The sequence below is a fragment of the Cryptomeria japonica genome, chromosome 9 (assembly GCF_030272615.1).
Source record: "Cryptomeria japonica chromosome 9, Sugi_1.0, whole genome shotgun sequence".
Classification (NCBI taxonomy): domain Eukaryota; kingdom Viridiplantae; phylum Streptophyta; class Pinopsida; order Cupressales; family Cupressaceae; genus Cryptomeria; species Cryptomeria japonica.
The window spans coordinates 191253790-191267044 of NC_081413.1; the positions used below are offsets into that span (position 1 = coordinate 191253790).

At 34.3% G+C, this 13255-nt stretch overlaps 1 protein-coding gene across 1 annotated transcript in view; it reads right to left on the reverse strand.

Annotated features, from left to right (window-relative positions):
• Positions 1 to 3823: 3823 nt before the first annotated feature.
• LOC131040957 (coatomer subunit beta-1) overlaps positions 3824 to 13255 on the reverse strand; it is a 31468-nt gene continuing 22036 nt past the window's right edge. The window contains exons 4-6 of the mRNA XM_057973921.2: positions 4883 to 5392; positions 4643 to 4728; positions 3824 to 4494 (exon numbers count right to left, since the gene is read on the reverse strand). Coding sequence (XP_057829904.2) covers positions 4296 to 4494; positions 4643 to 4728; positions 4883 to 5392 — 795 coding nt within the window. The 3' untranslated portion in view covers positions 3824 to 4295. The remainder of the gene's footprint in view (positions 4495 to 4642; positions 4729 to 4882; positions 5393 to 13255) is intronic.

Sequence of the window (13255 nt, forward strand, 5' to 3'; positions counted from 1 at the left end):
CATTTACCACAGATTTTGCAGTTAAAAATGTCTTTATCCTAGATAGAAACCCATTAAATTTGCCTTCTACACAAGAAACCTTAATGATTGCACAATGAAAAATGATACCAACGAAATCACAAGGTTATGGCACCCAAAATGTAGGATCACTTAGTTACAAAAGATGCTATTGCATAATGATTTTTGCATTACAATAAACCAAATAAAAAAATTATTGATCCTAGAACTTGGATAATTATCATTATCTTAGTGCATGTTTGCATTTACTACAGATTTTGTAGTTAAAAATGTCTTTTTCTTTACACGATTGAAATTTTAGCAATTTGATGGCATGACTGAAATATAGTATGCCTTTTATCATATCTAATACTACTATAAATTCATTTTTTAAGATTTGCGATAAATTCAAACTATAAAATTCATTTTTAAGATTTGCGATAAATTCAAACAAGCAACACATATTGCATACTACCCATTTGGCATGATAAATATAGCCTTTACCTCTTTGATAATTTAATATCATGTATCTATCATTTTTTATGTGCTATAGGGTTGTAATACAAATTGGTCCATATAGATGACGACAATTTGGCTTTAAATAATTAGTACAAGATTTTGATACTTGAACTAGTTGAATAGACTATTGATGTGAGAATTAATGGAGATAATGGTAGTTGAACTAGTTGAATAGACTATTGATGTGAGAATTAATGAAGATAATGGTAGTTGAACTATGTGAATAGTCTATTGATGTGAGAATTAATGGAGATAATGGTAGTTGAACTATGTGAATAGTCTATTGATGTGAGAATTAATGGAGATAATGGTAGTTGAACTATGTGAATAGTCTATTGATGTGAGAATTAATGAAAATAATGGTAGTTACATCAATGTGAGAAGCCAAGTGTTGAACGTTGTCAATGTTGTTTTTTGTTTTTTGTTTTTTGATTTACGTGCATAAATTATGGATCCAAAGAACCTTTGTTTGAATTAACCCTAGAGGCAATTGAAAGCATAAATGATCTTCTCAACCTATTAAGTGGGATCGATGCTCAATTGTGACAAAGTTACCTAATCTTTCATTTGTGAAGTCCCCTCCTATGGTTCACCCGATTTGTCTAATAATTTGTCCACACACTTTGTTCTATTAATCAAGTGCCTAGAAGCCCCCTTTTTTCATGAGTCATCTCAGAGTAATTGTTAACATAAGGTGTAAATCTCCATGTAAATTGTCTAGTTTGCTGAAATTGTATCAAATGAAACCCTGACACAAGGACTTCGACTATAAATTAACACCCAAAAAATGTGAACCTACATATACATTGTTGTAAGTCCTAATACCAATATATTTTGTCTTCTATGCAACAAACGGGGATGATTTGTAATGTAGCTAATGATAAGCAAAAGATGCATGTAAATTCTGAACCCAAATGAATATGAGTTGCAACGTAGCTATTGAAGGATCACAGTAGTTGTGGACTTCAATTCACACCACTAATTTTTCTATGGAAGATGGATCGCAGTACTATTCTCCATATACAACAAGATATGTGAGAGTTGCTCACTTCAAAAAGTGAAGACCAAGTAAACGCAACTCCATTGGATAGTTCTATGACGAATTCAAGGTAGGATTCTTTCCGCTGAGCATAGGGAGGTCCATGGCAGCTATGTTATACCACGGGAAAATTGGATTCTCCAAGAGAAACTCGGGAGCTGCTGGCCTTACTGCTACTGGATCTACTATGAGGTATCGAAATTGATCTAGAGGTGCATCGTATATAATGCCCAGCATCCTATTCCAAGCCAACCTGGAGTATAAGCATTCTATTCCAACCTATAGAGCATTCTACTCCAACCTAGAGCCAACCTGGGGGACAAGTAACCTCGGGTTGGCTGGGAACTATAGATCGGAATGGAACCCAATGTGCGCTGCCTGCAACAAATAAGCAATTATCACCCTGCCAATCATCACCCTACAGAATAATTACCTGTACTTAACTTATTTGCACCATCTCTAGTATGAATAGATTGAGGTACCATCACATATACAAACTCAAGGGGTTCTCTTATCACTTTATTCCATTATCTCAAATAGCGATGCCTAATCCTTTCTTTTCAAGAGATTGCTACTTTTAGCTGTATAATCCCACCGCAGATATTAGAGGCATGAAGGCTTGGGTACTGATGATTCTAGAAATAATTGCTAGATTGTCCCAACGCACTCAATCTCACTCTAGGGGTAGTGCTTCTCCCTCATACCATCCAAGGGATTTCCCACCTTGCTCACAACCTATGCCATGAGAACAGTGTACCTTACTAATGTTTTTACCTTGAAAGGTTCATGGTGAGCATCGTACTTCCTCTTTACATCATCCAAATCATCTTTGTTGTAGATACTTGTGAAATCATGAAATGGCCTTTTAGATGTGGATAATGACTTTAAGTCATCCTCGTATGCTCTACTTAACTATAAACATAATTAGTAAGAAATAACAATATAACACAAAGCAAATACAACATGTATTCATGCCAACTTGCATGTATGCCTGTACGCATGCATATGCACACACCTAGCCTTGGTCGTACACTTGAGTACCATGTAACAAAACTAACCTAACCTCGTATGCTTGCATGATAACACGAGTTCATCCACAATCAATCAAATTTTGGACTTAACTTGTACACTTCTGAATGCTACCACTAATCCATTTTCAATCATTATTTAAAAAAAAAAATTGTCTCCAACCTGTGTATTTTCACTTTAAAGAACTTGCTATTTAATATTAGTGTTTTGTTGAGGAAATATTTAGTTTGACTCTTTTTCCCTATCCTAAAGAAATTAATAACTTTGTCGGGAAACTGTCCTCAAAATATACAAAAAACAGGCTCTTCATTTCACCACAAGATACAGATCTTCCAAAGCAGTCATAACGCCACAAAATAGAAAACATATTAACCACATGCTTTGCACTAGGGCACAAAATGCAAATTTACATTCAACCTTGCCATCACGACAGATGCCAAATGAAAAATATGACAGTTGCTGCAAAATTGTACATGAGTCTCAAAACTTTGTTATATGGTTTCTAAAACAATCTAGAATCTAGAATTGCTGGTTTAATTCCCTAAAGACTGAAGAGACTAAAATAACTGCTCTGTGGAACAGCGTAAATGTACTCCAAGCTCTATGTAATGAACTTACTCCATACATTGTTCAGTTATCTTTTTGCCTTGATAAATTATATTTGGCAGAGGACAAACCTATTTAGCCTCTTCATTGTTTCTTCTTGTATTGCAATATAATATTCATGAGATAAAATTACAGATGATATACACATTTTCTATTGGTGTCCGTGTAATTACAATTTAATTCTCTATCTATAGCCAAAGTAAACTGCTAATTCAAACTATATTTCTAGAATTAAAAAAGGTCACACATGAAGGCATGCACACCCACCTGCATATGTACATAGATACACATAGATAACTGCTGTGCAGGACAGCGTACACACACTCTAAGCTCTCTGGAATGAGCCTACACCTTATAGTTATATTGTCTGGTTATTTAAGCCCCTTTAGTGAATGCCTTAATAAATTATATTTGACAGAGGACAGATCTATTGAGCCACATCATAATTTTTCTAGTACTAAAATATAATATTCATGAGACAAAAATACTGATAATATACACATTTTCTAGCTGTGCACTTATTATGATGTTGTGGTCGTATGTGAAGCCAAAGTAACTAGTTCAAATTATATTTCTAGAGGTAAATTTCATATGTTTCATGTGCTTTACATTTCATAAAATTTCAAACGATGATACCTTCCAGAGCTTGGATTTTGAATTAAAAATATAGTTTGCTTCTTTAAATACAGGAGCACTTAATAATCTGCATCACAGTATTGTGCATGAGATATAATATAGAAACCAAGACAGACAAAAACTACTCTATAATTCCTACAGTGGTGATACCTCAATAGTCATGAGCAAAATTAACGTCATACTCATCATCCTCAACTCTTTACATAACTATTGTTTAAAGCAGTGCACAAGTTTCACGCCTTAGCGAACAGATAAAACAAGTTGCTAATTCTCATCCCAACCATAAAGAATTTTCTTCTAGTTCTGAAAGATCAACCAATGGGCTTCAATGACCACTCATCCAATTTAAGCAGTCAGAATTCTAACTGTTAATTACCAAAAATTGTAAGCGGATAAAGATACCAATGCAGAAAAATTTCTTACAGAAAACTTAGAAGTAAAAGTTGAGCATCCACCGATCATCACATACTCAGCCCTTTTGTTTGAGTGTGATCTTATCACCCAAACTCAATGCAATGCCCTGGGTTTTACTTCTTATCCTGATATAACCACTCAACTTGCCATCAGATTGTTTCTCAACACTAACATTCACAAGAGCATCCTCACCGAATACACTCTTTGCATACAAATTTGCAGCCAGAAATCCACAGTCTCCATCTAGTGCAGATCTATATCAAAAATAATGGTTAAAATATTGTCTGTAACATTATGTTTCTCCACTGGTAAACAAACCATTCAGCAATATTTAGTGCAATGCAAACCAAGCCAGATCACTCAAAAAAAAAAGAAAGAAGTAAAGAAAATTGAAATACTTACAGGGGTGTGAGGCACTTCATATTTGTTGATCGCACAATATGGTTTAGGAACTCCTTCTCATCATGGATAACTGTGTTCACAGCCACCTATAGAAAAAGTACAAGCTCAATACTCATTGGAAGTATATATGTCATTGTTTAGATTAATCTATTGTTTAACTTTAGTACAATATACACTTGAAAGAAAATCGCTGGCAACATTTACATTTATTTTCCCACCTAAGAGAATGATCTGATTTACCTTGTTTTCCCACTCAAACTCGGCCCACATACTCCTAAAAGCACCATCAGGGCAAGTGGCTGGGGAGATGTAGTCCATAATGTCGATGTGTATGTCATTCAGAACAACAACATTGCGGTCCAGTACACTCGTAGTCTCATAAACAATGTTACCAAATATAACACCGGTTTCAGTAGAGGACACTTTTATGTTTGCTTTTATCTGCTTGCTTGACTCTGGAGCCAGGGTATAATTTTGTGGTCGTTCAACCAGTTTGAGATCACCCATAGTAGCTAATTCTAAACAAAGGTTCTGAAGTGTTTCCTTTGTGCGGTTGATTACAGTAACATCCAGGACAATATCATACTGATGAACTGTAATATATGCTTCTGCATAAACAGGATCACTGAAGCCAGTAAGTTGTAAAACCCGATTCAATTTATTTGTACTGTCACCATCTTTGATAAATTCTCCAGTGGCACGTTTTAAATCATCTTCCACTTCATCTTCTAATTCAAGCTGACTCATACCCTATCACAGAACAAAAGTCAGATTATTTGCAAGTTTGATAGAGTTCAAAACAGTTCAACATTAGAAAATATAATGAGAGTACATCAGATGGAACTACAAATTCTAAATAATTTGCCAGGTCAAGCTGTCTCAACAACATTAACTCAGGATTTTAATTGCATGTGTGAAAACACTTTTAAAACAATTGCATGTAAAAGAAAGAAAGAAAGAAATTAGACTGATGCCCACGAAAAAAGTAGGTCAATGGGACTCAAGAGTACATAAGTATAAAATAGGATTCTAGGAACAGATAAATCTTGAGAGGCCCAAAAAGGAGAAGGAAAAAAAACAGAAATACAATACAGCTGACATCACTGAAAGCCAATGCCATCAACCAATTGAACAAAACATTCTTCCATGAACAAGGAAGGGGATAAAGTTGGAAGTTAATAACTTAATAGCATCAAAAAGGACTGACTTGTTGCAAAACAAGGCTAAAAGTCAACAAAGGTAGTTAAAGCAAATCTAACTCTAACCCCATGTGCTATTTACATCTATGGACAAAATAAAAAATAGAAATAAAAGAACCAAAAATACAACCCACATGATTTCAAATTTCCCTCAATCATTTATAAATTCTTACTACCCATTCCACTGCATTTGGCCCCAACTTTAAGGTTCTTTACTTGAATTATAAATCTTAACTAGACAAGCTATTCTCTATATCTAGTAGATAATTGCACTTGTGTAAAATTAATAAACCCACACGTACACGTAATAAAATTAATAAACACACATGTAAACGTAAGTAGAAACCATACCTTTAAATTGGGATTGTGTATGTTAGATTTGGCTGTGAAGCCACCCAAGCTCTAAATGACTGAAGAAAAGAAAAATCGGATATCTAGAGATGAAAAAAATCAGTATTCCCTTGGCACTGAACAAGCACTCATGAATTCTTGAATTGGCCAAGGAGACAGATGAGTGCTGTTTATATAGCAAAATAAGGGCAAATAATTCCAAGAGGAGTAATAACTCCCAACTGCCCAAAATAGGCAGGAGTTTTACCTAGTTGGTAAATGTCAGATTACAATTCAGGTAAAGACAGAAAATGGTTATGAAAGGTGGCAAATAAAACCAAAAGAGGGAGTTTGACTCAACTACCCAAAAGTTGGTGAGAATGACATGTAACTGATAGATTATGTCATTTGTCCTCTTATTAACCATGTCTAATATAACCTAAGCAAGCTTGATTCTCTAACATAAGGAAACTTAAAAACCTAGACTAACACACACCCCGCCCTACCCCAAGCATAGCTTAAGTAGGTGAAAAGAAACAAATATGCAAAGATGGGTCTCAACTAAAAGGTCATGTTAGGTATCCATGTACAAAATGATAAAAGGAGAAAAGCCAACGGGACAAAACTCCTCCCCAAAAGAGAGAAAAAGAAACCCCACACAAGAAAGAATCCCATGCAAGAAAGAAGTCCCCTCCAAAGTAGAGAGGAGAAGAGAGACTATGTAGCCTCCCCCAAAGTAGTCAACTATGCTAAAGGTTGATTCTTGAAACTGGATGTAGAAAATGGTCAAACAACGTTACTCCTTTTAGGAAGAAACAAAACCAAAGGTGTATGCAAAAATATCTTCCCATTCATGAAAGGAATATGAAGGAAAAAAGAGAAAAATTTATTAAGTCTCTGAAAACTACTCATGTATCTCCATGTTTCTTTGTCTCCATGTTGATGCTCAAGGGTGCCACAACCAAATTAGGTGTTCTAGGCCTCACTAATGAAAGTGAAAATCCAAAACCTAAAGCAGATGAATGTAGAACACAATCCAAAGAATTATGTATCTCCTCTAAAGATAAAGATGCTTCCTCCAACTGTTGCTCAAAAATCTGCAAGCCACTGTCAAACTGTGACAAATGCTGAAAAGGTGAAGAGAGAACGAGAGAGTTTAAATGTTCCTCATAACATTTGAAGAGTCACCTCCATCAAAGACAAGATGAATGTCATGAATAATCTCTCCCAAATCTCAAATACGAGATTCTAGAAACAAACTTGCAAATTCTGACAAGTTTTCATCCCAGGGAACTGAATCAGGAAAAGCAATGTGAACCTCCTGCTAACTGCAATGCTGATATCTAAAGTACAAGACTCAAGAACTAGATCAAATGTAAGAATGCCCAAGTTCAAGTAACCAAAATTCTCCTCAAAATCAAAGTTCACACTAGAACAGTGATCAACAACCAAAGGATCAAATCCACCATCAAGTGCAAATTTTGAAAAGGTGTATAACCAAGAAGCATGATCAACCATTCCAGTAGTAATTATCTCTCTACTTTCCAAGTCTCAAATGATAACTGAATCCGGTGTGAATTCCACAATCTTCCCTACTCAATCATGGCTAATCAGATAAATGGAAAGAAGATTGTTTGAGAAATGAGGTACACACAAAACATCATTGAAAGTGCCATCCCCAATATCAACAGATCCTCTCCCAATTACATGCATGCAAGTATTGCTGCCTATCGAAATAGGTGGCATAACACAAAGCTCAAAAGAACATAGTATAAACTATGAATAGGCCATATGATGAGAAGCTCCATAATCTAGAAGCCATGTCCTTGATTTTTGTCAAATTGTCTCGACTCTTTTTGTCCTTTAGGCTGACCAACTAACAAAGCCTAAGTTTGTGCTAGCTTTATGAGATCCATACAAAGAATCTTTTGTTGTTCATGCATTAACATCTCAGAAAAAGATGCAAATGAAGGCTTAATGTATGCAAATCCCATAGGTAGTTTGCGAGTGTGAAAGCTAGAAACAAAAGATGAATGTTCAGGACCAAGTTTATTCAATACATTATAAACTATTTGAATATCACTTTTCTAAATACCACGTTCTTTACATTCTGCTCTCAAATCATTAACCTTGGTAATATAATCCTAGATGTTGCCAAAGTTCTTTGGATCAAAGCTCATCAAATCATTGTCAATTAAATAATCTCTCATTCGTCTACTGTACCATACAATGTTTTTTATTTTTCCCAAGCATCATGTGAATTTGATGCATCAATCTAAAACATAAGAGAAACAAAGCTACAAAGACATCCAAGAGCTTTTGTATGTTCAAGCATCTGTTTTATCTTTTCCTTAACATCTATGAGTTCAACTACACTTCATTCAACATATAGAGTATACCCAAGTTACATTAAGGCTTTCCATGCATGTTGATGCCAAGTTGCATAATTATGAAGTGTTAGCAAAGGAACCTTTCGATGATCCATATGTGAAGGAAAAGAAGAGAACAAGCAAACAGATCAGAAAATGCACACCCAGGCACCCCACTTTTCACTCAATCATGAATCCCCTCAACAAAAAATGAATGTCACTTTATATGTAGTGCATTTACAGTGCTAGAGTTGTTTTCCAAAGTTTAACAATGTCCAAAAATGACTCAAATACTAGAAGTACAATAAGATCTCAAAATGAGAACCTCAAAATAGAATAATTGTGTAGTGCTCAAAAAGATATACGCTCTCAAAAAAAGAATCATCATGAACTAAGGTTGTATATTAAAGTTATAGCCATTTGAAGTTCAAAAAATTGAGCCTATCTATTAGATCTAATGAAAAAACTGCATTTTTGGAGAAACAAGATCACTTAAGAAAAAATGATCACACCATTGTGAAGAACGCAAAATTTTACCCAAAATCAAAAAAAAAACATTGAAAAATGGCTCCATATGACCAAGATATTGCCTTCTAGAGTTCAAGGCCAAAAAGAAAAACTCCAATGGTGAGGGGTTAAAAATTTTGAAAATCAGCCTCTGCTAACTTTAGCTGAACTGCCACTAATTCTAGAGATGCCAACAAATGTGAAGACCGATAGATAGATTTAGAGCATTCCCAAATTAAATAAACCTCTGCTAGATAAAGAGGGACTTCCAAATAGATTTAGACCTCTGCTAGTTTTAGTTCTCCAGATAAAAATTATGATGGCTACACTGAGCAAAACTGCCAACTTTGGTGCCAAGTATGGTGAGTAAAGGAGGGCATGGAGCAAAAAAATTTAAAATTTTTAATATTAAAAAGTGTTTTTTAAGAAGAAAAAATAAATGGGGTCAAACCCCATAAAGGGGGCACGACCTTCTTAAAGGTTTGCACCCTTTTGTAAGGTTTGATGCCTTGCAAATGCTAACCGCCTATCAAAGGAAGCCCAAGGCCCTAAGTAGCACCTTGCAAATATGCAAAAGATACAAAGCTTATGCAATACCCTTGGTACCAAAATTTGAATGTTTTGAATTTGAATTTTTTTTTTTTTTTTTTAATAAAATATGCAAAATATTTTTTGTTAACACAAAAAATAAAAAATTCAAATTCAAAAATCATGGCATACCTTGTGCAAGTAAGGCTGGTATGGCTCTACCTAAAAGAAAATTTGCCCCAAAATCAACTCTGTTGAAAATTAACAATTTGATAGTCAATTTTAAGGTTCTTGAACCTTCAGGATGCATTTAATCTCAAAATGCCTCAATTTTCAGCTGCATGCTAGTTCTTTACCAAAAATGTCCTACTTTGACCCTTGCAAATCTCACCTTCGATATCCAATTTGGACAAAATAAAAAGTGATTCTAACTTTCTCGACTGCTCTAAACTCGATGATGAGCTCAAATTTTCTCCAAGAAACTACAAAATACCTACAATTTGCAAGCTTAATAAAGGAAACCCCTTAGAAATTGAAATCTCTTTGAAGCTTTTCTAATTCTCCAAGTCATCATTGGATGCAAAAGAAGAGCATACTTTGCTTTCAAGAATGAAATAGCCTTGGATTCCTAAGAAACTACTAGCCCACAACTTACAACCAGCTTTGATACCATGTTAGATTTGGTTGGGAAGCCAACCAAAATCAAAATGACTGAAGGAAAGCAAGATTGGAAATCTAGAGATGAATAAAATTAGCACTAAACTAGCACTCATTAAATAACCAAGGGGAGAGGTGAGTGTTGTTTATATAGAAAAACAAGTGCCACGTAGTGGCAAGTAGTTGTCGTTTTAATTTTGTAATAGAAGTAATAAATCTAATAAGATAAATATTTAAGATTTTAATTTTTAGTAACTATTATTATGTTTTAATGTTAAGAATAAGAATGGTTGTTTGAATTAGTTGATTATTAGTCTATTAGAAGTTTTCTGAAAGTGAAATCATGAGGTTGAAGTTATATAATTTGGAGAAAGAAATAGTCAATGTGATTTGAATTATAATTGTAACTTATAATTATATACATTGTAGGTTAAATTATATATGTATTGTAATTTGATTTTAGTTTTGATTTTGAGAAGGGTTGGGGACCTAGCTTCATTGGTGAGAGCTTCCAGTGGTAAAGCATGAGGTCTAGTCTCCCCCAGACCCATGTGGTACCAGAGGATGTGTCGTGCTAGTGACACCGGTTACGTTAAAAAGTTTTCCAAGAGCACTACAATTTATAGGGGGTGCTATACCTAATTCCCACAATCTAAAAAAAAATGATTTTGAGAAATGAGGTTGTATTAGAGCTAGTAAGATATATTGTAATATTATCTAAAAACATGTATTATAATAAAACATATTATTTAAAAATTTACATATAATATATTTTATTACAATATATGTTTAATCTTTATTTATATTATTAATTTATATAATATGTATCTTATACTAATTATCTACTTAATATCATTAAATAGAATTTACATAAAATGTATTTAACTTTGTACAAACAACATTGCTATTGTGAGAAAAACTAAGAGATAACACCTTAGGAGCATCTAGATCATATGCATCATTAGAGTGAGAATAAACCATGACAAACTTCTACTTTTTTATGATTTGGCATAGTAGTCTCAATCACTCGTGTAAATTTTATTTATTTATTTTATTTAATAATATTAAATATATAATAAATATAAGATATGTATATTATATAATTTAATAATATAAATAAAGATTAATCATATCTTATATATAATTTTTTTTTTTTTTATTAAATTATATAAGTAAATATATATATGTATTTTATTTAAGTAAATGACATAAACAAAGATTAAACATATGTTATAATAAAATATATTACATGTATTTTTTTTATTTAATATATAAAATGACAGCAATATATAATTCTCTAGCCTTCTCTCCTTGATCTGCATCATTGGGTCATGGATTCTTGGAAGCCCTTGGTTGTTGGCAACATTGAGCTTTTCCCTTGTGCTAAGGGTTTTTTATTGCTTCTTTTGCTTCTTCTAATAATTGTGACTTGGTGTTGAGCAAGCTATGGGCTTAGGGAGTTAACTCTCTCTGTCAAACCTCGAAAAGCTTCTTTTAACCCTCTTACTAAACCACTCAATGTGTATCCAATGTGGGTTCGTCTTCCCAATCTTCCCCTTCATTTTTGGGAGAATTCTTGTTATGAGGCCATTGACAACTCTATTAGCCGCTTCTTGAAGGTTGATGATACCACTTTATTCATGGATCATTCTACTTTTGCTCCCATTTTAATCGACATTGAAATCTCTATGCCTCTCCCTGGGGATGTGGTTCTTATAGTTGAGGATAGGCCATGGACTCGGTCGCTGGATTGTGAGGTCTTCTCCTTACAATGTCGTAGATGCTTCTCAAATGGTCACTTAGCTACATATAGCTCTCTCTCACGTAAGGGCGTAGCTACTTGGTGGAAGGAGGCCAGTGGTAATCATTGGACAGCTGAAGCTTTGGTTTCTTCTTCTGATGACTCCTCCCAAGGTGATGTTGAACCTCTTATTGTTGGTGTGGCCTCCTCTAACCTTGAGGATCCTACTCTCCTCTTGCTATTGGTGTGGCTTCCTTTGGCCCTGTGGATTTCACTATTGCTCCTATCTTTGTGGTTGATGGTCAACAACCTGCTCCATGTGCTGACAAACCCTCTGAGGGAATTTCCCCTCTTGATCCCACTTGTAATGATGTTCTTAACAATAGCATTGCCTGGACTATTGTTAGTCATAGGTGGAAAGGTAATTCTTCCTCATCCCAAACTCTTCCCTGAGTTGTGGGTGATTTTTCTTCCCACCCTTGAGGTGGGTTCCTAGTTGTACTGCTAGTGTGTTGTTAAAGGTCTGTTTTGGCCTTTGTTTTCTGACAGTGATCTGTTTGTGACCTACTGTCAATGTCTTGTTCAGCCTGAGTTTGTATAGGATCAGTACCCTTGTTTTGTTGCTTTTAAAATAAAAAACAACAATATATAATTAATTCCATTAAAACAATCAAATTTAAAAGATTTTCAAAAACCAAAAAATGCTGGGTTTGTTTGGAACTAGGGCTGAAATTGGGCCCCATTTTCTAACCCGTTCAAAATAATTCAAATTGATCAGTGATCAGCGCAAAATCTTTTGTTTTGCAGATTTCCCTTCATGAAATTCGCAGAAATGTCTATCCAACTAATGCCGTTTTTTCCCGGTTCACTGTGTTTCCATGTTTTCTTTCTTGCCAATTTTTCTCCCATTTTTGGACTGTATTAACGGGCATCCTGCTCGCTTCTTTTAACTCAAGCAAATGCTTTGTTTGAAAAAATCTTTTAACCTACAGTTGAAACAAGCTATAACTGTAGGACAAATATTGAAAGGAAGGGGTAAAAAGTTTATATGGTTTTTTTTCCAACAATTTAGTTTTATTAGTTAAAATTTCTCACTCACAGTTGGGCTGGCGATTATGTAGAGTTAATGGTTATACTGATAACTAAAAAATTGCCTTAAAAATAGCGGAAGGAAATGGCTTTTCCTTAAAAAGCTGTGTATAAGACCCAAACTTATTAAGCCAATCAGTGTAAGAAAAATAATTTTGATGATTTATAACTTAATAATTTTACATGTATACTT